This window comes from Zalophus californianus, chromosome 14 (assembly GCF_009762305.2).
Source record: "Zalophus californianus isolate mZalCal1 chromosome 14, mZalCal1.pri.v2, whole genome shotgun sequence".
In the NCBI taxonomy this organism is placed as follows: Eukaryota; Metazoa; Chordata; class Mammalia; order Carnivora; family Otariidae; genus Zalophus; species Zalophus californianus.
Window position 1 is genome coordinate 587,175 of NC_045608.1, and position 27,799 is coordinate 614,973.

The window sequence follows — 27,799 nt, forward strand, 5'->3', positions numbered from 1 at the left end:
CCCACCAGAGTGCTCCCAGGAGGTGCTCCCCCACAGTGCTCCCAGGTGCCCACCAGAGTGCTCCCAGGAGGTGCTCCCCCACAGTGCTCCCAGGAGGTGCCCACCAGAGTGCTCCCAGGAGGTGCTCCCCCACAGTGCTCCCAGGAGGTGCCCACCAGAGTGCTCCCAGGAGGTGCTCCCCCACAGTGCTCCCAGGAGCTGCCCACCAGAGTGCTCCCAGGAGGTGCTCCCCCACAGTGCTCCCAGGTGCCCACCAGAGTGCTCCCAGGAGGTGCTCCTCCACAGTGCTCCCAGGAGCTGCCCACCAGAGTGCTCCCAGGAGGTGCTCCCCCACAGTGCTCCCAGGTGCCCACCAGAGTGCTCCCAGGAGGTGCCCCCCCACAGTGCTCCCAGGTGCCCACCAGAGTGCTCCCAGGAGGTGCTCCCCCACAGTGCTCCCAGGAGCTGCCCACCAGAGTCCTCCCAGGAGGTGCTCCCCCACAGTGCTCCCAGGAGGATGCTCCCCCACAGTGCTCCCCAGGGGCCAGAATTTCGCTATGGATTTTGCTCCTCAAGGATAACATTCCATTAGAGAGAATGACCTCTTGAAAATGACATGCCTTGAGGATGGACGACCTGCCCCAGGGCAGATACCAACACTCTTCCCCATGGTGACGCTGCACCAGGGGGCCTTCCCTGGGAAGAGAGAGAAGTACTGGCCTACTCCCCTCCACCCTATGGTTCAATGCAGACTGTGTCCTCTGGCTTTTAGCTCAAATATTTTATTCTTCTATGTGATAACCCTGGACTCCCAGGTGGTCTCAGTCAAGGGGAGAGCCTGATTGGCATCCATGGGCCCACTACACCTGTGGGTAGGTTCCCAGGGCCCTGGGGGCTGGTGGGCCAGCCGGGCCTGCCCTGGCAGCTGGGTGGGGCTTAGCGTGGGCCCCTGGGCACAGTGGGCTCCATGTGGGGCACCCCAACCCTCCACAGGGGGGCTCTTCTTAGGCTCAGGGCAATTCCGGGCCTGGCTGCTCACCCAAATCCATTCAGAGCCCCCATTTCCAAAGGGAATGGCCCCTTGCCCTTCTCCTCCCGAAGAGTAGAGGTGGCCGGTTCTGCCTCTGCCCCCTCCCTCCCTGAGCCCTCATTTCTCCACAAAAGGCTCACCTGGCTCTGTGTGGGGCCAGGGCAGTGGGGGGCAGGGGGAAGGCCAGCCCTGCAGGGATGTGAGCCTCCACCCAGTGCACAGAGAGGACAAGGCTGAGCAGGCTGACGGGGTGGGGACAGGCCAAGGTGGAGGCGGCAGGCAAAGGGCAGGAGGGCATTCCAGCAGCAGGAACAGCCCTGGCGGTGCTGGTCCAGACGGAGCTGGAGAGGCAAGGCCGAGACCCGTGAAGGTGCTCTGCTTCTAGGCAAGGGTGACCGGTGTCCCGGCTCCACCCAACGCGCCAAGGCAGTCCTGGGGCCAGGAACCCCCACCTTCTACAGTGCCACACAGAACACCCGACCACCTTGTGATCCAAAATCAAGGCTGTATTTATCTCCAATGATTGACACGAGAACTCAGTGTTTAAAACAACCAGAGTCCACAGTGGAAACATGGGTTGAAAATACAGAATGGAGCAGATGGCTGCTGACGGTCGAACCAACAAGGCTCAAGAGTGCAGTGGACACAGGTGGGGGTGTCGGGGAACAGAGAAGGGTGCTGGGCACAGGACAGGGGGACGTTCGGGGCTATGAAAGCAAAACCGAAACCAAAAGGAGATCATGCCAAGGCCTCCACAGGTGGAGGAGCGCGCTGAGGGACATCTGCCGATGGCCTTTGCACGGAAGGGAAGGTGGACAGAAGTACTATTTCTGATTGCAATGAACCTTTAGACTCTTAACTCCTAAAAATCTACTTGTCTGGTATGGATTCTGAGAACACTGCTCAGTGAGCACTAGGCTCCACAGAAGTGTCCTCGCGGCCAGAGCCGGCCGAGGAGGGCGGGGCCCAGCTTGCTGCGAGGCTGGGGGAAGGGTCCTCCCCAGACAGCGGCCCAGTGCCCCCTCTGAGCGCTTGCATAGTTGAAGGGTCTGCTGCAGTTAAGCTTCTGAGCGTGTCCAACTGACAGCAAGTGGGTTTTTTGTGACCGTGTTAAACAAATAATCAGAGAGGTTTCTAGAAACTGCCTTTTATAAAGTCTACCTAGGTTAAGAATTTAATAACGTCATATATTTATATTAACAGACTATTTACATATTTCATTTGTTTTTCTTTAAAAACAAACCAAAAAAGAAATCCTCTTATGCTTCTGCATAATAAGGCAAAAAAAGTTTTTACATTATTATTAATTATTATTTTAATATATATCTGTAACTTCGGTTCCAAGTACCAAGGGAGGGCCAGGCAGGCCCTGAGTGGGGGCCTCACAGTGCGCTGGACAAAATGACCGTTTTTTCTCCATAAATAAGACAAAAGATCCTGGGGCTCTAGAGAGGGATCTGAGGCCTTTACATTGCAAATCTGAACTGAAGATAAAAAAGCAAAAGTTTCTCTTTTCTTTTTAAATGTCTAAAGAGCACAAAATTGAAAAAAATACAAATCTATTAAAAACACTTCTCACCTGTGGGAAAAGATGTACAAACTTGAATTCTCCTCCAGTAGCCTAATTTCAAGCTCAGAAAACAAAAGATCACCCCCAGCAAAGCTGTGGATGAAGCTCCCCGACTGTGCAGGCTTCGGGTGTTAAGCAAGGGTCACCCCAGGACTGACGGCGCTGTGCTTAGGTTCTAGAAACGTCCACGTAGAAAAGTTTACAGCAGTGCATTTGTGGAAGGGCCTCTGTACACGGGGCGCGGGGTCCCGCGGGGACTACCGCGCCTCCACCTCCTGGGGGTTGCGGGATGGGGAGTAGTCGCGCGCCTCGGGCCCATGGCCCCCAAGCGGCGTAGTCCTGCTCCGCGGCGGCGGCCCGGGGGGCGTGGGGGGCCCGCCCGCGGCCACCAGTGGGGGCGGCGCGCCCAGCGCGGCGGCGGCGGCGGCAGCGGGCGGGGTCCGCGCCAGGAGCCCGTTGTGCAGCGCAGCGGCTGCGGGCCCGAGGCGCGGGTAGTGCAGGGCGCCCAGCGCGGGCAGGAGCGCGGCGCCGTCCAGGTGCGCGGCGGCGGCGGGCAGGTGCGGGCCCGCGCCCAGGTGCGTGGCCCGCGCGCGCTCCAGCTCCTCGCGGCGCGCCTCCCGTAGGCGCTCCGGGCTGTAGTCGTGTGGCTCGCGGTCGCGGTAGGGGCGCTCGGGGGGCTCGAAGAGGGCGGCGGGACCCGGGGCGGGGGTGGCGGCGGCGGCGGGCAGGGCGCGCCGGGGCAGCTCCAGGCCGCGGTAGGCGTCGCGCAGGGGCTCCCATGTGAAGCCCAGGCGCTCGCGGGCCGCCGGGCTGGGCCCGAGCTGCAGGGGCGCAGGGGGCGCGCGCGGACGCTCGGGCGCTGGGTGCAGGCCGGCCCCTGGGGGCTCGGGCGCGTCGCTGTCTTCCCTGCGCTCCTCCTTGACCTTGACGTCGCCCTGGGGCCGCTCGGCCGGCGCTTCGGGCGGCTTCCCCGGCTCTCGGCCCAGGAGGCCCGCCAGGCGCAGGCTGTCGCCCAGAGCCGCCTTGCTGTAGGGAGATGGCGGGCGCGCGGCCAGCTTGGCGCCGTCCTCCTTGGCCGGAGAGCGGCTCTCCTTGACGCGGGGCTCGGCCTCGCGCTCAGCAGGGACCCCGGGCCGGCACGGTTCGCTCTGGCCGCGCAGCAGGAGGCTGCTGGCTGGGGGGCCCACGGGCGCTGCGGGCGAGGCCCGGCTCAGCAGGCGCGTCTTCTCCAGGAGGTCCCTGGGAACAAGGAAGACACCTTCACTCAGCCTATCGGCAGGAGGGGCTTCGTGGAACAGGGTGCCCGGAAGCAAGCTGTTTGCCACCAAGTTCCCACTTGTATGACCTCAAGGTCCTTGGGGGGGGTCCCACACCCTCACAAGGCCCCACAATACCCCACGTCTCCCCTCCCCTCGACAAACAACTTGGAAACCAGTTTTGCAGCAGGACCCCAGAGCTCCCCACCCAGACCCAAGCTGCTACACCCCTGAGGCAGGACAGACCCTCAGTGGGGAACCTGGGCCCCAAGTTCACTCTGGGGATGGGACCCTGGAGTCCTGCATTGGCTCTGGCCGACCACAGCTCCCCTTCATGAGGCTCCATGGCCCTGTGCTTCTAAGCCCTTTACCCGAAGTCTGGGGGCAGAGATGAGGGCTCGGCCCCCAGGGCCTTGGCAGGGTACCGGCAACAGGAGGGGCGAGGCTGGGAGACCTCCTCTGCTCCTGTCCACTCCACCAGCCAGCCACAACTCAACCACCTCAGGTTCCAGACTCTGCTGCCGACTCTGGAATAGGACTCCCACCTCCCCTGCCCCAGCCCAGCCCTGCTGCCCGGGGGCAGCCGGGTTCAGCCCCACCCTCCCAGCCTGGGAACTCGCCCACAGGCGCCCCTCCCAGACCTGGCCCCACCTAGGGGGTGCCAATGGCTCTGCGAGCTCCCTGCAGAGGCCCCGCTGTGGTCAGTGAGCCGACCTTCCCTGCTGCAGCCTCCAGGGGTGGACCTGCTCTCTGCACAGCTCCTGCCCAAATCCTGCTCCATCAGGGGTTCTCCATGGGGGCTCTCTCTCTACTGGGCTTTCCCAGCCCTGAGAGTACAGCAAGGGGGATCTCCACACAGAGCTTGGATTGGCCCACACCCAGAGTTCTGCAAAGCCAACTGGAGCCCACAAGAGCGGGGAGGGGCACGCCACTCACCTCTCCTCCCTGCCCTTGTCCGGCTCTCGGTCGTGGTTGGTCAGGGCTGAGACCCGATCGGGGTCCACGGGCTTAGGCCATGGGGGTGGTGTGGGAAAGGATGGTGGCGCCCGGTGCAGTCGGTTCCAGGCCTCGTGGGGGCTGGGCAGGCCATGCAGCACAGAGCTCTCCTTGGGGGCAAAGATGCTGCTGCCCTGAGCTGAAGAAGGACGGGAATGAGGCCCGGACAGCTTCCCTGCCCCCACCGAGGGTGCCCTGTGGGGCTGCAGGGCTGCTGGGGAGAAGCACACCATTCCTGCATCCCAGGGAGGTGGCCGGAGGGTAACAGTCAGGGTCTAGCCCAAACCCACGCCAGGAGCCCGAGTGTGCGTGCATGTGGGTGAGCAGAGAGCAAGCTCGGTGGTCACTCACTCAGTGCGTGGCTCCCCAGGCCTCCGAAAGCGCTGCTGCCCAGGCTCCCCAGGCCCCCGAAGGTGCCTGGCCTGCTGAAAGGGTCTGTGGGGACAACCTGGGCTCAGGGCTCTGCACGGCTCATGCCAGGGCTCCCACCGGACTCCCCTCCCGTGACACCAGAACACGGCAGGTGCTCCTATACAGTCTGAGGGATGGCCTTCCTCTTGGGGTCACCTCCCCACCCACCTGCCTCCTCCCCCAGCCCTGAGGGCTGCAGAGGGCCAGCCAGCCTCCAGGGAGCGGAGAGCATACCTACCTGTCAGGTGACCGGTGGTCAGGAAGCTGCTGGGATGGGCTGAGGATCCGAATGGGTTGGTGGTGGGATGGGCGGCACCTGTGGGGGCAGGTGGACGGGGGCCTCCTGTTTGTGGGTCATTCCCAGGGTGGGGACACCCCAGCTTCCTCTGGGGACCCGTCTACACCTCCCCTTGGAAGCTCACGAGGGAAGAGGGGAGAGAGGCAATGGCAGCAGGGACCCCAGAGGAGAAGGTGCCGAGAGAGCTGCCAAGGCTGTCCTGAAGACACTGGCCCCAGGGCTTCCAGCCAGAAGCTAAGAAGCCGTGTCCTAGTGGACGCACCTGCTCCCGCAATGTCCCCCAGCCACAGCCCACGGGGGTCACTATGTGGTCAGCTCCGCCACTCACCGGCGGGCCCACCCTGCCTCTGCTGGAGCCCAGCCCGCAGCACCTCCAGGGCGGCTGAGTTGGCCCTGAGAAGGGGCTGCAGGTCTGGGGGCGCTGGCCCTGCCACTACACACGCCCTTGGCTCAGGAGGGCGGATTCCCGGCACAGGCCAGGATGGGGCCGCACTCATCTCTGCAGCGTCCCCCAGCTTGGGGGACACCTGCTTGCTGGGGTGCCACCGGCGAGCCCCTCCACAGCACACATGCAGTTTCTCATCTCCGGGAGCTCCCCACCAGAAAGCTAGCCGCTCTCCTGAATCACTCACAAGACATCAAACTGGAAATTAGGAAATAAACAGCTTACCATGGTGCTAGCGAAGATGTGTACCCGCGTGTGTGGGGGAATGCGTTACTCTAAGAGCACACGCAGTGAGCAAAAGCCAATGAGCTGACAGGCAAGCGTCCAGCTCGGGAGCTGGGAAGGGTGGCAGCATAGACATGGCAGGAGAGACACCCACCCCAGACCAGGGCAGGCAGCCGGCGTCCGTAAGCCTGGGGCCCGGTCTGGGGGGCGTGCTCTGGGCATATGTGGACGGCGCAGCAGGGCTGCGCTGTGCGTGGGCGGGGAGTCCAGGCTCCACGCAGCATAGGAAGCCTACGCCCCCCGCCTGAGCCCCACGATGAACGCGGGTCCTGTGGACTCCACGGATTAAAGCCCAGATGGGAGGACCTCTGTTTTCTGAGGGACACCCCTCTGTCCGGAGGCCAGCCTGGGTGCCCTTGTCCACACCCAGCACCCCAGCCTGCTGACCGCATGTCTGGGTGGGAGGGGGCTGCAGGTGGAGGTGGGCATGCATGAAGATGGAGCAAGGCAGTCAGGGAGGGCTGAGAAGGTGGTGCCTGCAGGGCCCTGACTGCTGGGGAGGGGAGGAGCGGACCCCTCCAGAGGTGGGCCGTGCACAGCTGTGTGGGGTGCTCACAGCGTGGGCCCAGACGGCCGGCCCTGGAAGCACCTGCGTGTGAGGCTGGGAATTCGGGGCTGTTCTCCCCTTTCTTGGACAGCAGCGCCTGTGAACCTGACTCACTTGCGCTAACACTGGTTCACACGGAGCGCCTGCTTCTCTTCTGGGAGTCTGTGGTTTGGGTGTGTGCGGGCAGAGGAGCTATGTGACCCGCCCCCAGTAAAAACCCTGGGCGCTGGGTCTGTGAGCATCCCAGCGCCGCGGCACTTGGTGTGCGTCATCTCGGTTCCTTGCCGAGGAAATGGGGTGCGTCCTGGGCCTCCACAGGCCAGCCCTCAGCGGCCCTGCGCCCGGCTTCCTGCTGATCTCACCCCACGCGCCTTTCCCCTTTTGCCCATTCTGCTGCGTCCCTTCCCTGGGATGCATCTTAGCTGTGGGGGTTATGCTGAGTCCTGGAAGGGCTCCCCATGATCCTCGAAACTGGGGGAGGCCCGGGGTCCCCAGCATGGCAAGACTGTGCCAGGGCAGGCACATGGATTCTTGGGGGCTGTGCCAAAACCCCTCCTGGGAGACGGGCAGGCCAGGCGCAGGGGAGGGCACCCCTCAACCCCACTCAGGTGGGGGTGGGGGGACAGCAGAAGCGGAAGCTCCAGGGCAGAGGGGGCGCCCGGGGAGGGTACCACACACGGAGGCACAGAGGCGGGGGATGCCAGGGGGTGCCCCAGTGCATCTGGAGTTGTCCTGCTGGAGCGCCAGCCCAGGGAACAGGCTGGACCTCCCCTTTCCTTGTGCTCTGGACGGGGTGCCTTACCCGAGCCAGAGAAGAGGGGCCGGGCCAGGTCCTGCGGGTAGTGGAATCCGGCAAACACGCCCGGGGCAGGGGGTCTGCTGGACAAGTCCAGCTTGGCGCCCACCTCCAGCTTGTGGGGGTCCAGCTGCATCTGCTGAGAGGGACAGAGCACGTGCAGGGCCCGCCCGTCCTGCCAGGCGCTGTGGGTCATCCTACCTGCTGTGGTGGGAATGGGCCCTCATCCTGACCCAGGAGAGAGCCAGGTGCTGTCAGGACGCGTGATGGACAGAGGGGTGTCTCGTGCCTTCTGGGGCCTCTGAGAGCTGTGTTTACACTAAAGCACCTCAGTTCGGACATTACGCTTTCACTGGTAATACTTTACCGGTGGTAAGATTTTGTGAAACTGAGTTGAAAGAGTGGATTCCTATTACCTGTTGTCTAAAACTTGCTTAGAAGTTTCCAGTGACTGGATTTGGCATCGCTATTAGCATTTAAGTGTATTAAATAAGGACAAACAAGCCTGTGGCTCTGCTGTGATGGTCCCATGAGGCTAAGGGGCCGGGCTGGGTGCTCGCTGGTGCTGCCCACCTCTGGCGCCCTGCCCCGGCAGTGGGGGTCTCCAGCCCACAGGGGCCTCCCCCAGGGCTATACCTGAACATCTGCGGAGTGCAACAGTGCTTTGTCCTAAGGCCCTGTGGACTTCTCGCAGTGCACATTGGCGGGATCATTTCTGACAGCCGTGCACGGAGGTGCATGTGACCAGAGATAGCAGCAGAGGGTGTCAGGACCCTTCTGGGACGGGGGGGCTGGTCCGGGTGACTAGACTGCCTCCACCCACCCTTCCCTGGCATCCCCAGCCCGTGGTGCGTCCCCAGAGCGCCCACCTGGCACCACCCTGCCCCCTTCAGTGTTCCCTGTTCACTGCTGAGCACCCAGGCACACACAGCAGGTGCTCAATAAGTGCTTGGAGGAAAGGTCGGGGGACAGAATCGAAGGTCACGCGGATGGCTCAAATGATGTTGGTAGGACTGGCACAGGGTCAGCTCATCCCAAACCCCTGCCTGGGGGCACCCTGGGTGACCCCCCCCCGCCACCCGGCCTCCTCCCCAGCCCTACCCCGTGTGCCCCCATGATGGGCACACAGTGAACGTCTGTCAGACGCGGCCCCGAAGGGGTGCATCAGGACACCGTGTGGCACGCCGGCCCAGCCGGCAGGACACGTGACTGGCTCACCTTTATCTTCTGCTGATGGTGGTAGATCTGCCAGGCGATCTGCACGTGCACAGCACACCACTTCCCAGGTTTCTGTGACAGGGCGGGCCACACGCTCAGCCGCACAGTGGGGCCTCCTCCTTCTGCCCCCCTCAGCACCCCAGGTTCCTGTTGTTGGGGGCGCCCCTGGGGCCATCCGGGAGGCACCCAGCGTCCTCCTCAGCCATGATCCTCCCTCCCAAGGGCACATGCACACACGCACAGACGTGTGCCTGCACACTCACCCTGACTGTGGTCCGGTATGGGTCGGACACCTGTCAGCAACAGAGAAGGAAGTGTGAGGTCCAGGCTCTGGGGGTGGCCATGCCCTGCCACCACCACAAGGGGGACTGGGCTGGCTGGGGTGACCCCAGGGAGGGAAGGATGGGCAGTGTGGCCACCTACCCCGGGGCCTTTCTGGAGGAGGGTGTGAACAGCACTGGCCCGGCCTGTTACCTCGATTGGGCTGGAAGTCTGGAGGGAGAGAACAGGACGTGACAGAGCTGCAGAGCCCGCGTCCCTGCACACTGCCACCGGGGTGGGGGCGGAGGGCTGGCTTCCCACATCCTCAGTACAAGGGTTTCTGCAGAGGTGGGAAGGGGCTCTTGACAAGGACATGCCTGGCTTAGGGGCCTGAGGCAGCCCTGCTCTGGGGAAGGTGAGAGCAGCAAGCCCAGTCCTCTCCCGGGCCTCCTGCGACATGGACGGCCCCGTGCTGGACACCCCACAGACCTCCCCTCTGCCCTGATGCTCTCCACGCCAACCTCGAGCACTCCCAGCTGAGGAATGAGGACGCGTGAAGCCTGACTCCCATTGTTCCCTGGTGCCCCCCCCCGCCACTGCCTAGGCTGGGGGTCCTGCTGAGGCCCTGCAGGGAGCACGTGAGCCCCCAGCCCCCTCCTGCCGTGGGGCTGCACAGCCACATCCCACCCGGCATGGCTGGCTCACATCAACACCAGGATTGCAACACACACAACTGCATGGCGGGGGCTCCCATGTGCCCTGAACCCCGTCCACCCCAGGAGCAGCTGGTACCTTGGGCTGAAAAGCACCCTGTAGGGACCCAAAGGGGCCTGGGTGTGGGAGCAGGGTGGGCAGTCCGGGGATGGCAGAAGAGAAAGACGGGAAAAACTGCAAGAGAAAGAGGGGGAGCGTTCCAGGGCCCCGGCTGGGAGCATGGACATCCTGGGTGGGGACGCTGGGCCTGGCCCCCTGCTCTACGTGGAAGGGAACCTGACAAGGCTCTGGGCAGGCGCAGCCCCACCCTTTACCCGCGACCTCTAGCCCACCGGCCAGCCCGGTGACCACAGAGGGACACTCACGTTGGAATGTCGGAAGTAGGGGCTGTCCAGCTTGGGTGCGTACTTATCAAACTGGAAGGAAAAAAGCGGAGAGTGAGGCCTCCCGAGCCTGCCCACACCCTCCACTGGGCCCAGCACCCACGCCCCCGTTGGGCCAGGTGGAGGCCCAGACGGCTGTCCTGCTTCCTGCGGCTGGTGGTCTGCAGCCAGCCGTCCCCTGGGCTCCCTGAGGACACTGGCCCAATGCCCTGACCTGGCCCCTTGGGGCCCAGCTCTCAGACTGGGAGGGGCCCCTCCCTGTTCTAACGGTCCCACTGCGGGAGGTGCAAAGTGGCCCATGTGCACCATCCGACTGTACTGGCTGAGGCCCAGGGGGAGATACTGCAGCCATGATGAGGGGCATGGAGCCCAGAGCTGGTCGTCAAGCAGTGACATGTACCTAGGAGCCCAGGGACCTGGCCCTTCACAGACCAAAGCCTGGTGGCATAGACTCTGCCCCACACAGCAGCTGGCTCCAGAGACGAGGGCCCAGGACCCGGGGCCCATGGGATGGAGTCCTGGTCCCGCCCTCTCAGTCCTGTCTCCAGACCTGCTGACCTGGTGCTGACTGAGACGGTGAAAACCCCGTGTGGGTACGACTGGCCCCAAGGCCATGCCAGCCGAGTGTGGACGTGGGGCACCCGCCCAAGCCCACAACAGGGAACCTCACGACAGGACCCAGAGAAGGACCAGAAGGAGGGGCCAGACGGCCAGACGGGGCGGCCTTGGCTGGCGTGCGTGCGGAGAGCGTCTGCGTGTGCCTGCTGTGTGTCCCGCCGCCCGGGCCGCCCCCCGCCCACCCGCATGGGGGGCCTACGCACCGGCGGGGGTGCGGCGGGCGGCAGGAGCGGCGTCGGGGGCAGCCCCGCGGGGAAGGGGGCAAATGTGTGTTGGTGCTGGTGTGTGTGCTGGTGTGTGTGTTGGTGCTGGTGGAACTCCGCCCGCAGCAGAGCCCCCGGGCCCAGGGGGGCGCCGGGCCGCTCAGCGCTCTGGACCAGAAAACGCGCGTTCAGCTCTTGCCTGAGCAGCTCGTGATCTACAAGAGAAAAAGAGAGAGAGACGGAGAGGCACGTCGGCCGCGGGCTCCGGGCGGGGCGAGGCGGATAGTCACCTGGCACTGGTTTCGGCAGGCCAAGCCGTGGTGGCCGCTCGCTAGGTGCGGGCCCCAGGGTGGAGGTAAGAGAGGTGCCTGTGACCAAGTACCAATCAGAATCCCCGAATGAGGCTGGCAATACATGATTGGCTGGCTGAATGAGATCAACAGGCTGGCATCTAAAGGCAAGAGAGAACACCGTGAGCCCCCGGTGCCCCCCAAGCCGGCCACAGGGGAGCCCTGCCCCCCCCCCAGCCCAGCATCCTGGTCCCATCCCAGGGCACCAAGCTGCCCGGACCTGCGGTGGGCTGCTCAGGATTTTACAAAGAACGTGGAGACGAGACCCCTGGGAGAAATCTTCCACGACCTGATATTTGGCCTTGAAGGGCCACCTGCCAGAACCAAGCAGGAGGGAGAGGCCAGGCTGCTGTGGTTCACCTGGAGACCCCCTACCCCAGGACTCAGCCCTGCACGCCCTGTCGTCCCAGACACACTAGGGATGAGGGACTGCAAGGGTCACAGCAGGCCCTGGAAGCCTTTGTTGGCCTGGCAACGGAGCCGCTCCAGGCCCCCCTCCCCTTGACTAGGCCTGGCAAGGGCTCAGGATGGAGCAGCGGATGCGTCTGTTTCTGTGTGCACATGTGGGGCACCCATGCGCCTGCGTGCGTGTGCACAACCCAGGCCGACACCGGGCAGTGGGACCCCCTTGGGAAAGGCAGCCTGCGGGGGCCAGGGCCCCGCCATCAGCCCCTGGTGTCTGGGAGCAGGTGGGGGAGGCTCTGCCTCAGGAGCCCGTACCCCTTCCCCGGGGAGACCAAGTCCCTCCCACCTGCCCAGAGGTGAGGATCATTGTGCGGGGGTCGGCGACCCCGGCCCCAGCCAGCACCTACCGGCAGGGTGTCCTGGGATGACCAGGCTGTTGGCCGGCAGCGCCGGGGGCGGGGGCAGTGTCGGGGGGGCGGCGAACATGGCCGCCGCGTGGTGCTGGTGCTGGGCCTGCGAGCGGAGCGCCAAGTGTGAGGTAGACAGGTGGGGGCCCGGCCCGAGAGGCGACAGGGACGCGTGCTTCGCGAGCCCGAGGCTGGCGCTGCTGCCGGCGCCGCTGCTCCTGCTGCGGGGGGCGGGGCTCAGTGCCTGGGGGCGGGGCGTCCGCGCGGCCCCCGCCCCCGCCCCGCGCAGGCCCCTCCCCTCCCCACCTGAGGCTGTGCAGGCCGTTGTGCGCAGCCTGGCCTTGGCCGGCGAAGGCGCCCAGGGGCAGAGGCACGTGCGTCGGGAGCGGGGCGCGGGGCTGTGGGGGCGCGGGCGGCGGCTGCGGGGTGAGGCGGGGCAGGGCAGGGGCTTCCTTCTTGACCGGCGGGCTGGCCGGGGCGCCTGTCGCGGGGTCGGCGGGGGGCGCGGGGCTGCGCACCGTGGGCAGGAAGGGCGGCTCGGCGCTCAACTCGCGGCTGCGCTCCAGGCCCGAGACTTTGGGCGGCGCCCCGGCCTTGGCCTCGGCCTCCTCGCCCAGCGTGGGGCCTGCGGAGAGAGGGCCGGAGTGAGCTGGGCCTGACTCAGGACAGTGGCAGCGAGGTCACAGCCAGGGCTGAGCCCCCCACCACCCAGTCCACAGGGGCCAGGGCTGGGGAGGAGGGCTGCCGGCCCAGAGAGCTCGCACTTTCCGGAAGGGAGGCAAAGTGCAGCGCACGCTCGGCCCAAGCAGGGCATTGGTCCGAACCTGATGCCCACATGGACAGGCCCTTCCTGCCACTGCGCAGCACGCGCGCTAGTGGCCCGCGTTCTTTCCGAAACCACCCAGGTGACCCATGGCCTGAGCCCTCTTTGGGCCCATGACCTGGGGGAGACCTCCAGAGGACTGGCCTCGCTGGGACCTGGTGGGAAGAAGTTGCTGCCCGCCCCCCCAACTGCCGCCGTCCAGGTTGTCTCCCACCCTCGCCACACCCACCGTCCAGGCAGATCCCGCCGAGACTGCTCCCCTTAAACTGTGCATGTGCTCGTGACCTTGACTTCCTCCCTACTCATTCCAAACCCGCTTTTCTAAGCAGTGTCTCAGGTCACGTGCCCAGAGGTCAGGTGGGTCAGGAATCCCCAAAGCAGGCTAGGCAGCGGGCACGTGTCCAGGCCACAGGAGGCTTTGTCTCGAGCAGACCACGGCCCAGTTTCCCAGGAGTGGGAATCCAGGTTCCTGATTGCGGTCACCCCATTTGGGCTGTGGGCAGGGCAGATTTCGCGTCCTCCTGGGGCCCATGCAGGCACTTGCCGCGCTGAGTGGGGCGGAGAGCCTGCAGCTGCAAGGCCGTGGGACCCGGGCCAGCAGCGAGACCCAGAGGACTCTGCTGAATCTCTGGGACGTCTCCTCCCCTGGCAGAAACCGGTGGCAGCAGGAAATGGCTCCTTCTGCCTCCTCTCGGGTGACGCCTCCCGCTTTAACCAGCAGCCTGCATGTTTGCTCAGGGCCAGAACCGGGGAGGAGGCCACCCCCACTAGCACCACCACTGCCATGAGAACAGGGACTGAGGCCTGATGGCTCATGGCGCCATCTCTGTCCACCTGCTCACAGCTGCCAAGGGGTGCCAGCCTGGCACTCTGACCTCTCTCTCCCCCATCTTTGTGCCACCCCTTGCAAAGTGAGCACAGACCTGAGCAGACGTGAGGATGGGAAGAGGCAGGTGTGGGCTGGGCAGAGCTGGTGTGCGGCCAATGCCCTGGCCCTCCTGCAGCCCCTCCCCTCACTGGGGAGGCATGAGCACTACAAGTGGACACCCCTGCTAGAAGCCTCCCTGGGCACTGCAGAGCCCTGACTGGTTGCCCGAGCTCTGCCTACGCACGTGCGTGAGTGGACCTGGCAGTGGGCTGAACTGTGCCAAAAAGCCCTGTCCAAACTGTGGTCCTTAGAACCTGTGAATGTGACCTAATTTGGAAAAAGCATCTTTGCAGATGTCATCAAGCTAAGGATATTGAGATGACACCAGTCTGGAATAAGGTGGGCCCTAAACCCAGTGATGGGCGTCCTTCTCAGACAAAAGGAGGGGACCATGGGAGGTGGGAAGGACACCCAAGAGGGAGAGGAAGGGAGGAACCTCCCCTAGAGTTTCTGGAGTGTGGCCTTGCCAACACCTTCATTTCAGACTTCTGGTCTCCAGACTGCTGAGAGGGTACGTGTCCATCCATTTTGTGACTTTTGTTGAAAAGGACACGGTTCTGTGTTACACTCTGTGTGAAACTCTCTCCCAAGCCCAGTCTGGCATCCCCTGCCCTGACTCTGTCTGGCATGTGTCGGCTTTGCAGAAATGCTTTGATCTGAGGACAAGTCTTCTCCACCTGAAGCACGGGGAGACCATGCCCTGCTCCCAGACCGGCAGGACGGGTCACTGTGGGCCCCCACCTGTCTGTGCTGCAAGGCTGTCACGTCCAGTTCCATCTGGACAGAGCCTTCCAAGCAGGCCCCTTATCTGTGCTGGGTCCAGTGACCCTGGCAGGCTGGGTGACAATGGCCTCTCCTGGCCTTGGATGCTGGGGAATTCACTCTCTAGAGCAGTGCAGGCCAGGAGAGCTTTCTGGCACTATATGCCTGTGCTACCGTGTGGGGGCCGCCGGCCAGGGGGTGGGGCTGCTGTGCAGGGATCTAGTTCCTTCATGGCAACGTTAGCCATGTGTGCAGTGGTGGCCCTGGCAGCCAGCCTATACCATGGCAGGGGTGCCTCAGCAGGTGCCAAACCACGAGCTGCCAGTTGTCCCCAGAGCACCTGACCCCATGAGCCTCGGGAGGGTCTGGGAACATGCCTTGCTAACAGTTCTGGGGAAGGGGCAGGAACCCCACTTTGGGAACCACTGCTCCATTGCTGGCCCTGCTCCTGACTTCTGCTTTCCTTGTAGCTTTTGCGGGGGCGGGGGGGGGGGGGCTGTAAATCACAGCACGTAACTCCTGCCTCAGGCTCTGCATCCAGAACCCGACCCATGATAGAGCCTAACCTGGAGCCCACGCTCTTGCCACAAAAGGCCCACTGCCCCTTTCCATGATGACTTCTGGGATGTGTCCTGTCCTTTCCTAGAGGCGAGGAGGTGAGGCCAAGGAACATGCTTACCTTTATCAGCTGCTGGGGCGAAGAGCTTCTCAGAGCCCACAGATGCCTGGAAAACAGACAGGAGGGTCAGAAACAGAGGGGATGAAGGGCCTGGGGTGAACTTGGCTCTTACCCTGCCCCCAGGACACAGGTCTGGGCAGGTTTAGTGCATGTGAGGTCTGCCCGGCCTGGCAGAATGTGTCCTCCTGTGTCCAGCTGCCACCCAGGAGGGTGACCATGCCCAGGCCTGGTGCAAGCATGTGGGCACACAGGTCACTCAGCCCCAGATCAGGGACTCAAGGATGCTCAGCAGAGACATGGGGGTTCAATGCGGCCCTGCCAGTGGGGGGCTGGCACTTGGGAACTCAGGTGCGTCTTGGCAGGGCCAGCCCCAGGAACCCGAGGACTCTGCTGGGCCTGGTGCCAGAGGATGGAGCAGAGCTTGGAACTGAACAGGCTGCAGGATAGCACCCACCACACTTTGGTCCAAGTCACAGGTCTGGGGAACCATGGCTGTGACGAGGCAGAGTGTCCAGAGCAGAGCATTCTGCCCCAAGTGGTTTCTGATGGACCTCACCTCTCAGCCTCTCTCCTGGGGAGACGCCCACATGCACGCAAGATGGCGCAATGTCAGGGTGAGGACGTGGTCCTGTGTGGAGGACTCTGCCACAGCTCACAGGAAGGAGCTCCGTAAGACTGCCCTTTTCTTGCTAGTTGATTTTTTAAAAAGATTTTATTTTTAAGTAAACTCTACAGCCAATGTAGGGCTTGAACTCACAACCCTGAAATCAAGAGTCGTACGCTCCACCAACCGAGCCAACCAGGCACCCCACTAGTTGACATTTTTTAAAAACAGCTTCACTGAGCTATAATTCACATGCCATACAATTCATCTCTCAAAGGTGTACAATTCAGTGGTCTTAGTGTCTTTGCAGCTGTGAGCAACTGTCACTTCAGTCAGGCTTAGGACATTTTCATCACCCCAAAATGAAACTGTGAGTTCTTCAGCCATCGCCCCAGCCCTCACATCCCCTGGCCCCAGGACCACTGCCTCTCATGTGTGCAGAGGCCCTATGCTGGACTTCCTGGTGGAAAGCGGTCAGTGGTTGCTGCTGGGCGGGCGGGAGGGTGGCGGGGAATGACCAGGCACCAAAGAGCATGGGGGCTCAGCCCGTGAGGACGGCCACTATTAAAGCCGGACAGCAGCAGGAGCCGGCTAGGATGCAGAGAAGCTGGGACTCTCGAGCACCATTGTGGTGCAGGTAAAAGGTGCAGCCACTGTGGACAACGGTCCAGAAGGTCCTCACGAGGTTGAATGTGGAAATACCACGTGATATAGCAATCCCACTCCTGGATACACACTCCCCAAAACTGAAAGCAGAGTCGCCAACAAATATTTGTACGCTAATAGGCACAGAAGTATTATTTACAGTAGCCAGTAAGTGGGAGTGGCCAGGTGTCCATCAGCAGGTGTATGGAAGAACAAAATGGTCCACACATGCAATGGATACCACTCAGCCTTAAAAAGAAATCCTGACACCTGCTACTATCTGGATGGACCTTGAGGACATGGTGCTGAAAGAGGCCAGAACCAGAAGGACAAACATTGGAGGATCCCACTTATCTGAGGAGTCAGATTCATACAGAGTAGAGGTGGTGCCAGGGGCTGGGGTGGGGGAGCCAGGGTTTAGTAGGGACAGTGTTGGTTTTCCAGGTGGAGTCCGGGGGTGGACGGAGGTGGACAGAGGCGGCGGCGGCAGCAAAACAGTGCGAAGGTGCTTAATGCTTGTTCACTGTGTGCTTAGAAATGGTTAGGATGGTAAGTTTTGTTGTGTCTCTTAGCACAATAAATACAAAATTAAGAGAAAACACGAGGGTGATTTCTGGGGTGATGAAAGTGTTCTCTGACGGTGGTGGCGGAAACGTAGTCATATGCATCTGTCAGAGTGCATGACGCTGCACACTTGAAACAGGAGCATCTTACTGCATGTATGTTACGGCGCAGGAGTCCATTTTAAGATGCGCTCCTGACCCAGGATCAGACCCAGGCCCATGCATGACCCAGGCCGGACACTGCTAGTTGGTGGGAAAGTGAACGGTGTGTGACAGGAGCTGGCTGCTAGGAAAAGGGGAAGCCGCTCCCCGATCAGAGTAATTCCAGACTGATCAGTGATGTAAATATGAGAAACAGAACCATAAACGCAGGACAAAGCCTGTCACTGTAATACTTTGCGATCACCCTGGAACGGGATTAGCTTTTTCTAATCCCCAAAACCGGGACCAGGAAGAAAAGAGGGTGGTAATGCAGCCCCAGCCCGGTGCCCCAGGAGCCGGGCCGGAAGGGAGGCTGTGGCTCCTCATGCCCTGCGATCTCCAAGCGCTCACGGAGGCCCAGGGGAGGGGCCCCTGACAGGTGGACAAGACCCATGGTGGGCCTCCGAAGCAGGAAGCTCCAGGCGAGGGAGATGGGTGCAGACTCCACTTTCCCCGTGTCTGACTGCGTGTGGGCAGCAGTGCACGGAGGGGTCCTTCCTGCTGGCCTGCCAGACCGTGTGGGACCTCACCTGCCACCAGCTGGGCGGGACATGCTGCGCTCCCACGCAGGGGTGCCACGGCCGTGACGTCTTCTCTCCCGAGTTTATTTCCAGGACATTCTACATGGTGAGCAGTGGCTGTGAGAGTCCCTGGATTATCACCTCACCCCTAGGAATCCCCATGGGGTGTCCACCTGAGCTGGGGGTCTGCAGGGGTGGGGCAGGGCGGGCTGTCAGCCCTGGTGGGGAGGGGGGCACTGCAGCCCAGCCTGTGGCTCCAGACATGGCCAGCAGCGCCTGTCCCCGTCTGCCCCTCGGGGCCAGGCCCCTGGTCTGTTTGTCTGCAAAGTGACCAGGAGGACAGCTCACATGAGTTCACTCTATGGCAGGCACGGCCCCAGATCTGCCAGGAGCGATGACAACTGCACCCCTACGCTGTACCCTTGCCTGATGGCACAGGGGTCACCCACCCTCCCAGGGCCCGTCCAGAGACCCCAGGACCACACGGCAGCGCCCGAGTGACAGCTCTGTTATCATTACCTGGACTCATTAACATGCTCACAGATGAATTCTCCACAAAGCCAAGAGTCTCTTTTAAATCCAAATCAGAGGGGCGCCTGGGTGGCTCAGTCGGTTAAGCATCTGCCTTCTACTCAGGTCATGATCCCAGGGTCCTGGGATCGAGCCCCACGTCGGGCTTCCTGCTCAGCGGGAAGCCTGCTTCTCCCTCTGCCTCTGCCCCTCCTCCCCCACTTATGTTCATGCACTCTCTCTCTCTCTCTCTCTAATAAATAAATTAAAAAAAAGAAAAAAAATCCAAATCAGAACAGGTCACCCCCCGACTCAAGCACTCTAGTGTCTTCCCAGTGCCCCCAACTGCAATCTGTCCCCGATCCTGTGAGGCCCATGGGAGGCCCACCCTCCCCCCAGGCCCCTGCACCAGGGTACAGGTCTGAAGGTCTTTTCTTGCTTGGCCGCCTCTCAGCTGCCCTGGACGAGTGTGGGCACTGCCACCAATGAGAGGAGCTGCTGTGTGCCAGCCGTCTCCTCTAATCTCCTCTAACGAGGCAGCCCCTTAAGGTCTTCATCATCTGCCGCGCTGACAGACTCTCTGGGCCAACGGGACGGTGCTGTACCTGCGCAAGCAGCCTCAAGGGTCCCCAGCTCAGCGCCACGGCCAGAGGCTCCTTATCTCTCGGCAGAGCACACGAACGAGCTCAAGGCCCCGCCACCCCTGCTGCCATTACCGTCCAGGAGTCTGGGGGGGAAAGGGAAGCTGGGGAGGGGGGCCCAAGCCCCAACCCCGTTCGAGCCCCCTGTTCTGACACGGCCATTCCCATCCGAGCAAGGCGGGATCAGAAAGGAACGCGGAGAGGCGGCCCTGAGAAATTCCTTGTGTTCTGTGGGGCACGACTCCTCTTGGTCCCAGCCTGGGGGGAGGGGGAGCAAGTTCACCTAAGGTTGCGCTGGTTCAGTTCAAGGCCTGGGGCTTGAGTAGGGGCCAGGAGGTGGCGCCCCAGACACTTGGAAATTCTAGGGGAACAGTGGAGGGGCTGGGGGGGGTGTCTTCCCCACCACTCCTCACCCTGGATGCCAGCCTGGCAAAGGCAGGAGGGAAGGCATTCTCCCAAGTCCATCCAGTCCCCACCACCCCCAGTGCCATGGAGGGCCCAAGTTAAAGTTTGCTTGGGGAAGTTGAGGGACCTGTGTCCCTGCGGGGGTCCTGGGAAGGGCCCTGGGCAGGTTCCTGGCCCACAGTGAGAGGCCTGGACATCTGGCCAGGCACAGCCATGCCCACCTGGGAAGGCTCTGAACAGACGGGGCAGGCACCCTCAGACCCCTGGGGCCTGCGCCCGCGTGCCAGCCCCTTTCCCAGGGCACGCAAACAGACGCTCCTGCTGGAGCTCGCCCAGCACAGTCCCTCCGCTCCTTCCATTCCAGGGGGAGGGGTCTGGAGCTGGCCAGCAGACCCAAGGGGGGGTGGGCAGGCCCAGTGCGGCCACCAGACCTGTGCAAATAACTTCCCGAAGACCATTTACTGGATTGTGACCCAGGCAGCCACATCGTCTCTACACCTGGCAGTGAGCCAGCGTGGGGGCGGAAGAAAAGGGTCACTCTGGGAGAAAATACAGGTGGGAGGTGCCCGGGCTGCAGGTTCACGGTCTCGGTGGAGGGGGCACGCCCGGTAGGGAGAGTGTCACGGCCGGCACTAACTCCCCTAGGGTGCACAATCCCGGGCCGGGCGGAGGTCACAGCACGCTTTGTCTTCGAGGACCCGACCCGCGGGGCAGTCTCCGCTCAGACACGCGGCAGGCACAGCCTCCGCCGGCCGCGCCCCGCCCCAGACAAAGAACTCCAACTCCGGGCAGGTGAGCGCGGAGGGCGCCGGGAACCGGGGTGGCCGAGCCCCCGCCGGGGCGCAGACAAAAGCGCGCGTCCCCCACGACGCCCGGCCCCGCCTCCGCCACAGGCCCCCCCATTGCCCTGGCCAAGGCCCGGGACCCTCTGCAGGGATGCACCCCCGCCCGCCGGCCGCCACGTGGGCCGCGGGGGCGCAGCCGGAGAGACACCGGGTCTCCGCGCGCCTGGCTCCCGGGAGAGACGGGGTGGGCAGAGCGCCGGGGGCCTCTCCTGAGCCCCGCTCCTCTGGAGGGGGCGGTTGCTCTCTTGTCCCCGGCCCCCGAAGTCCCGAATCCCTCCCCGGAGCCACCAGCGCGCACTCACCGCGCGGGCGCCCCGGGTCTGACGGGCTCTGCAGGCAATTGCCGCTAGTCCTCGGGCCGGGGCCGGAGCCGGAGCCGGGTGGCATGGACGCGGGCGGCGGAGCGCGGGCCCCCACCACCTCTACCCGTCGAGGTGGCCCCTCTCCCGGCGCGCCCTGCCTAGCCGGAGCCCGGGCCGGGGACGCGCATGCGGGCCGCGCCGCCTCGGCGCGCTCTGGGCGGTTTTCGGGGCGCGCTGGGCCCCCGGCGCCGTCGGGCGCGGCGAGGGCCGGAGAAAGCGGCGGCGGCGGCGGCGGCGGGCGCACTGCTGGCGGGCGCGCAGGCGGCGGCGAGAGCGCGGGCGGGCGGGGCGGGGGCGGGGCGCGGGCAGGCCCGACTAATCCAGCCCCGAGGCGCGGATCTGCCCGCGCGGGGCCGCAGGCCGGTCGGAACCTGGATGTTCCCTCTCCGCCACGAGGTCAGCGCTCGCAGCGCCCGCTGTGCTGAGCTCTTCATGGGCCCGACCCCTCCGACTCGCAACAAGTTATGCACGGCTCCTAAACCCAGTTTATAGAGGGGGAAACTGAGTCACCGAGCGGCGAGGAAAGATGACAGAGCTCGCACGTCCGTACGATGTAAGCCCCGCCCTCCCTGGTGCTCGGTTTCACCATCTGTGAAGCGCGGGTGCACAGTGGGGAACGGTCCAGTTACTGGAAGCGCAAACGGGTACTGCGGGGCACGCGCCGCTCGGCGGGCGAAAGCCCACTGAAGATCCGGGCGAACCACCGCCCCTTGCGAACGCCTACGTGTGCGGACACTGAGCCAGGCGCACCGGCAGCCCTTCCATTCCAGAGCGCACAGGCGGGCTACAGCTTCCTATCATGAAACGCGCTGTGAGGCAATCCATGCAGAACACACGCTCGGGGGGCACCAGGAGGTCAGCTCTGGTGGGGCGTCCAGGGACCCCTGGCTTAGAAGCCCAGGTCAGAACCTGCAAACACCTGCCCCAGGCTGCAAGAATCAGTGGCTGGGTCCACGCTGGGGAGCGCGCTGCGTAGCCGTTCCAAGAGACCCATGGTTACGAGTTCCAGGATCCCATGGGCTGGCTAAATACACACGAATGGACACATTTGCATAGGACCCAGCTCATCTCCAAGGGTCCAGAAGAAACGGCTAGGCAGTGCCACTCGCGGTGGGGACCTGAAGTCCTTTTGTTCTGTTTGAATTATTTACCAAATACACGTATTCCCTTCTCCTGCCAAATTAACGCCGTTCCCCCCAAGTCCTGCCATAAAGACAGCAAACACCAGCTGCATGTCAGACATCAGGCTATATGCCCTGTGACTGTGAAATCGGTGGGCCCTCATGCCTGCATCCTCTGAGGACACCCCGTCACCCCCACTGTACTGATGAGAAAAGTGCAGGTAGAGACCCGAGGGGACCCGTCTGGGGTCCTGCAGCTGGTTTGTGGCAGAGCCAGGACGTGAATCCCGGAAGCAGGACTGTGGCTTCCGTGGGCTTAGTCAAGACATGCTGGGAAAATCGGGGGCTGGGGAGGAGTCTCTGCCTCACAGCGGGGTGTCTAGGCCTCCTCACCCGCCACACTGCACCCCACAGGGTTATGAGCTCCTGCACACAGCCCTGGCTCCAAGGCCTCTGGCGGCAAAGGGGAAAGATGTTCATGCAGTGGGGTGTCCCAGCAGCCTAAGAGCTCTGAACGATGTCATGCCCTCGTCCCAGGAGTCTGAGTAGTTACCCTACACGGCAGAGTGGAATTAAGGGTGCTAACCAGCTGACCTTGCTATGGGCAGATGACAGGGGGGCAGTGTAATCACAGTCCTTACCAGTGGAAGGACATGGGAAGACACCTCTCTGCTGGCTGTGGACACAGGAAGGGCAAGGAGCTAGGAATGTGGGCATCTTTGGGAGCTGGAGGAGGCAGGGAAGGGGGACAAGCCTGGCCCCACCCTGACTTAAGACCGTGGAAACCAGAACACCAGAACTGTGAGATAACCAGTCTGTGTTGTCTGCAGCCACCAGTTTGCGGAAGTTGGCCACAGTGGCCACAGGAACCCCCACATCTGTATCCAGGACTCCGATGAGGGGATGGAGTGCAGAAAGACCAGCCCTTGGGGCACAGCAGGCTGCCCCCCAGCATGTTGGTGCACAAATGCCCAGCAGCAGGCCTGGGTCCCACTTACAGCCTCATGCGAGCCACTGGCAAACACACCGGGAGTCCCGCCAGACAAGTACAAATGGGGTGGGAGTACAGCAGTTGGACGGGCAAGGTGATCGCGTGCTGCTCTGAGCGGCAGTCAGGGAGGCCCTTCCAACCGGGGCCTCCGAGCAGACCAGGCTGAGGGGACCTCTGGGGAAGGGCCCTTCTTGGACGGCTAACAGCCAGTGCAAAGGTCCTGAGGCAGGAGCAACCTGGCAGGGCCTCAAGGGAGCTTGGGTGTTTGTGTTGAGCAAGAGGAAGTGGCTCCAGGTTTAGGCAGGAGAGAAACTCTTTAAGATCCTCTCTGTAGAATCCACCATAAGGCTGGGGGGGGGGGGAGCAATGGGCCTAGCTGGGAGCTGCTGGGATAAGCCGGGCGGCATGGTGGTGGGGCCTCTCCTGTGATGGAGATGGGGCTGTTCCAGTAGAGTGGCAGGGGGCCGTGGTTACAGGAGCTGGGAGCTCTGCAGGGGGAGGTTGGCCAGTGGCTGGCATGGGGCCCTGCTGTCCCCCTTGTCCACCATGGGCTTGACGCTGAGGCCTAGAGGGGCCTGCAGGGAAGGAGCAGGGGCAGGGGACGACAGTGGACGTGGGCCCTGGTGGAGTCGCAGCTCTGTCATTTCCTTGTGACTCTGGGCAGGTCCCAGCCTCCCGGGGGGAGATGTACACCAAGTCGGGTACGCCTCACTAACTGAGCTCTGAACCTTCAGGGCCCCCCAGGGGTGTGTTCTATTGTCGTGCCTCTTACAGAGGACAGACCCAGGCTGGTGGCCAGGCTGTACCCACTCCCCCAGCGGGCTGGAGACCCTACCCCTGGAAGAGCCAGTGGGGGTGGGGATAGCAGGTGGGGGCCAAGTGGTTCTGCTGGGCCAGTCTAGGCACCGGCAGGAGGCACCTGCAGACATGCCATCCAAGGGGGAGCAGCCCCAGCCCAGCCACATCACCGAGTGCCACCCGCCCACCGCAGCCCCAGACCCCAAGGGAAGCCCGTCTTCATGTCAAGCATGGCTCCCCAGGCCACCCTGAGGCCCTGACAGTCCTCGAGACAGCACCTCTGAGCCGGGCACTGCGTCCCCCTCCAGCTGGGGGAACCCAGGGCGGCCTGTCTCTGTGTTTAGAAAGGCAGGCAGCTGTGACATGGAAGGTCTGAAAAGGTGCGAAATCTGGAAGGGCACAGGGGGCAGACAAAGGGGGAGGAAGGCAGTGGCAGGGGGCACAGGGGCTTCCCAGGGAAACACGCACTCAACAGAGGATGTGGTACCTCTGTCTGCCGTCCCAGGCGGCACCGGGGGAGGTGCCGGCCCCCGCCCCCAGGCTGCCTCTCTGAGGGTAGGCAGAGGCAGTCTGCAGGTGAGGAGGGCCTGCGGCCGTGACGGAGCACCTGCTGAGACCGAGGTCAGGGCCCTGCGGGAGTGTGGCTGGGGCTCTCAGGGAGGGGGCCAGGGTGCTGGGCCTGAGTGCCCTCCCGTCCCTCACCGCCCAGCATGGGCCCTGCGCCTGGCCTTGGTTCTCCTGGCCGTGGTGGGAGAGTGGCCTCGCACGGAAGCTCCCCACGGGGGTGGCCTGGTGGGCTCCTCTGAGGCCAGGGCATGGGGGCAGGGTTCAGGGAGGGCCCTTGCTAACCGGCACGCAGTGCTGGGAGGGAAGCGAAGCCAGAAAGACCCACCCCACTAATGGGCTGACAGAGTGAAATCAGACCCTGCTCAAATGGCCAGCGCTGCCTCCTCACTGACCGGGAAATGCCAGCTCAGTGCAAAGCAGTCTAGATGCTGCCAAAGACGTGGATTTCACAGAATCAAGAAAACCCTGGGGCAAGCCTTGGAGGGAGGGTCCCACGGCACCGGGAGAGCAGTACCAGGACGCCGAGCTGAGCTAGAGGGCTTTGAAGGCCGCCGGCCCCAGGGGAGGAGGCCCCGGGCCATCTGCCGTCCTCGATGCCGTGACCGTGGCAGCCACGTGGCTCGTGCCGCCCAGGAGGTGGACATGAGCAGCACAGCGCAGCCTGACGCACTGGCAGAGTGGCGGCCCCAGAAGACATGTCCACCCGGAACCTCAGACTGTGACCGTATGTGGGATTAGGGTCTCTGCAGGGGTGACGAGCATAAGGATCTCAGGATGCCTGATTTCAGCTCGTCATAATCTCTGCGTCCAGCTCTGCGCTGGGTGTGGAGCCTTTCTGGGATTCTCTCTGCCCCTCCCTCTTGCGGGAGAGACAAGGATCTTGAAATGAAATCATCCTACATTAGGGTGGCCCTAAACCCAAGGACTCTGTCCCTCTAGGAGGAGCCACAGAGAAGCCACATGACAACGGCAGAGACGGGGGATGTGGCCACAAGCCAGGGACACCTGGACGAGGTGGATGAGGCAGGAAGGACCCTCCCCTCGAGGCCCCAGAACCACGGCAGAATATGTTCCTGTTGGGTAAGTGGCCTGACCTGCGCTAGAGTCCAGTGAGGCAGGGGTGTGGGGTGTCCTCAGCCGGAGTCCGAAGCAGAAGCCATGAGCCCACTGGGCTTTCTGGGGACAGGGCTGAGGGGTGCCCGTGAGTGTGCAGGTGTGTGCACACAGAGCATCCGTACATGTAACGGCACTGTACGGTGTGAACGCACGTGTGTGCGGGCCGGAAGGCATGTCTCCCTAAGGCTCCCGCAGCGGCCCAGTGCTCTAATGGAGGTGGCAGGCAGGCCTGGCTCTTCTGCCCTTCCCCTCTGGGGATGGGGAAGGGGTGGGGTGGGCCTGAGTGGGATAGTCACCCCAGGTCCTGTGGGGGCACCCCCAAGGGGCGGAGGCCTGTGGTGGGGCCAGGGTGGCTGTGGGGGCTTGGACCACCTGAGGCTGTGGCACTGAGCTGGTGGAGCAGGGAGGGAGGTGGGCACCCGGGCGCCGGGGGGGGGGGTGTCTCGACCCCCCACGGACCCCTGCCCCATCCACCCCACTCGTCTTCAGGCCCTCACTGCATCCGAGAGCTTATGTGTGTGCTCAGCCTACACCTGGCCCTGAAAGACCCTGGGGTTCCCACTGTGCCCCCACCTGCCCTGGAGGTAAGGACCACCCACCCACAAGCCTTCACCAGGCCTGGGAGCTTCCAGCCCAGCGAGGCCTAAGAGGTCTGCCGGGCAGGGGGGGTCTGAGGGTATGACCCCTCTGGGCACAGGGGGAGCAGCCCAACAGACGGACGGCCCCTCTGTAAGCCCCCCACCCCAGTCAGGCCTGGTACGACCTCCAGGGGGTGGGCATGGGGGCTGCTCAGCTAGCTCTGGAAGGGCCAAAGTGTGGTGGGCAGGAGGGACAGACAGCCCCCATCTGGGGTGTCACTGAGCTGGAAAGGGGCAGTCAGTCCTGCCCTGCACGCAGGCCGTGTGACCCCAGCACCTCTGCTTCCTGCTGAACACAGCACCCCCCCCCCCCCGACTTCCTGTCCCTGCAGAGCGTCGACATCTGCCCCGGCCGGCTCCAGCTGGGGCTGTGTGCACCCATGGAGGCAAGGCCATGGGAACACACTCTCGAGGGGGAGGGGGAGGCTGGCCCAGATCAGCGGGGCCCCGAGGCGCCCTGCGGCGACAGGATCCCAGCACCGGGGCCACCCATTGTCCCCTCCAGCCTGCCGTCCCCAGGCTCCGTTTCACTCAGGCTCCTGTGAGGTGAGTGTTGGTCACTTGCAGCCCAAAGCATCCTGGTCTCTCTCACCTCCCTCACCATGACCTGCTTCCTCTGGGCCCCTGGTCCTAGAAAGCACTGTCCACCGTGTGCCGTGGCCTGAGGCCCGGGCATTATCCCCTCGCCGCTACAGCAGGAGAACAGTGGTCCCGACATCCATGTCCAAATCCTCAGAACCTGAGAATATGTCCATCACCCTAAGGGGCCCAGGGATTTTCAGTTATGCTGAGGGAGCTGGTGAGGAGGTGGTGAGCCTGGAGGGCCCCAGTGGACCCGATGTGACCATAAGCGTCCTTACAAGAGGGAAGAGGAAGGTCAGGGTCAGAGCCCAGGAAGCTGGAAAGGTTAGGATTAGTGTTCTCCCTGGAGCCTCCCGAAGGAACCAGCGAGGCTGATACCCTGATTTGGGCCCCGTGACACCCATTTCAGACTCATGACCTCCAGAACTATAAAACTTGAACTGTTTTAAGCCACCGAGTTTGTGACAATTTATCACAGCAGGTGCTAATCCCAGCCCCCCACCCCTGTACCCCTCTGCTGGGATGCCACAGCCTGGGGAGCCTTGCTCAGCTACCACTCTGGAGGGTTATCTGGGGCCAGGTGAGCTGATGGTCCTCACTGGACCCACCTGCCATACCCAGTGCCTGTCTGGACCCTTGGCATGCAACAGTCCGAGGCCCTGCCTTGGACAGACCCATGGGAAGACACCGTCTGGGCTCAGCAACCCTAGGCCAAAGCGCATGGCTCAGAGGGTGGCTGGCTTCATTGCCCCCACACGCCCACAAGGCTTTCCCTGCACCTGGCCTGTACCCCTCTAAGGAGCTCCCCGCACCATTGTCCCCACAACAACTGACCTGCAGAGGCAGGCTATCGGGTGAGGGGACAAGAGAGCCCCCCACAGACTTCTGAGCAGGTGTTCCCAGGAGTGGGTCCAGGAGAGACACGTGGGGGAAGCCCACTGAGCAGGGAGTTCCTGCAGGGATTGGGTGCAGGGCACATCCTCAGAAGGCCCCAGCCTCCTAGGACACACACTGGGCGCTGCCCTGGCATCAGCCCTCCTTGACCCCGGATCCTACATGGTCCAGCAACTGAAGGGTTACTGGCTGGAGGGCAGGGAGCTCCAGCCCTGGGCTGCCGTGTGGTCTGCTGTGCCCTCTCCTCGCAGGTCACAGGGATCTAGGAGGTGGACCTCTCATTTCAGAGAGAAAACAGGTGCGGGGAGGACCCCAGTCAGGCATCAGGGAGCCTGGGCCCGAGTGTGTATCCACTGTAGGCAGGGCACGGACAGGGCAAGGATGGCCCAGGGAGGAGCGACTGCCCACTCACCTTTCAGGCAGCCCCAAAC

General features: G+C 63.2%; 1 protein-coding gene across 17 annotated transcripts in view; it reads right to left on the minus strand.

Annotated features, from left to right (window-relative positions):
* Positions 1-219: 219 nt before the first annotated feature.
* Positions 220-27,799, minus strand: part of FBRSL1 (fibrosin like 1) — an 82,700-nt gene continuing 55,120 nt past the window's right edge. The window contains exons 5-19 of one of the 17 annotated variants that reach the window (XM_027576253.2): positions 15,365-15,410; positions 12,479-12,797; positions 12,173-12,393; positions 11,393-11,461; positions 11,011-11,225; positions 10,172-10,222; positions 9,885-9,980; positions 9,255-9,323; positions 9,095-9,124; positions 8,832-8,903; positions 7,620-7,752; positions 5,481-5,558; positions 5,183-5,266; positions 4,772-4,970; positions 220-3,818 (exon numbers count right to left, since the gene is read on the minus strand). In XM_027576253.2, coding sequence (XP_027432054.2) covers positions 2,837-3,818; positions 4,772-4,970; positions 5,183-5,266; positions 5,481-5,558; positions 7,620-7,752; positions 8,832-8,903; positions 9,095-9,124; positions 9,255-9,323; positions 9,885-9,980; positions 10,172-10,222; positions 11,011-11,225; positions 11,393-11,461; positions 12,173-12,393; positions 12,479-12,797; positions 15,365-15,410 — 2,664 coding nt within the window. In that variant the 3' untranslated portion in view covers positions 220-2,836. Of the gene's footprint in view, positions 3,819-4,771; positions 4,971-5,182; positions 5,267-5,480; positions 5,559-7,619; positions 7,753-8,831; positions 8,904-9,094; positions 9,125-9,254; positions 9,324-9,884; positions 9,981-10,171; positions 10,223-11,010; positions 11,226-11,300; positions 11,462-12,172; positions 12,394-12,478; positions 12,798-15,364; positions 15,411-27,799 lie in introns of all 17 variants that reach the window. The other 16 variants (XM_027576252.2, XM_027576264.2, XM_027576260.2 and 13 more) reach the window with 16 other exon arrangements.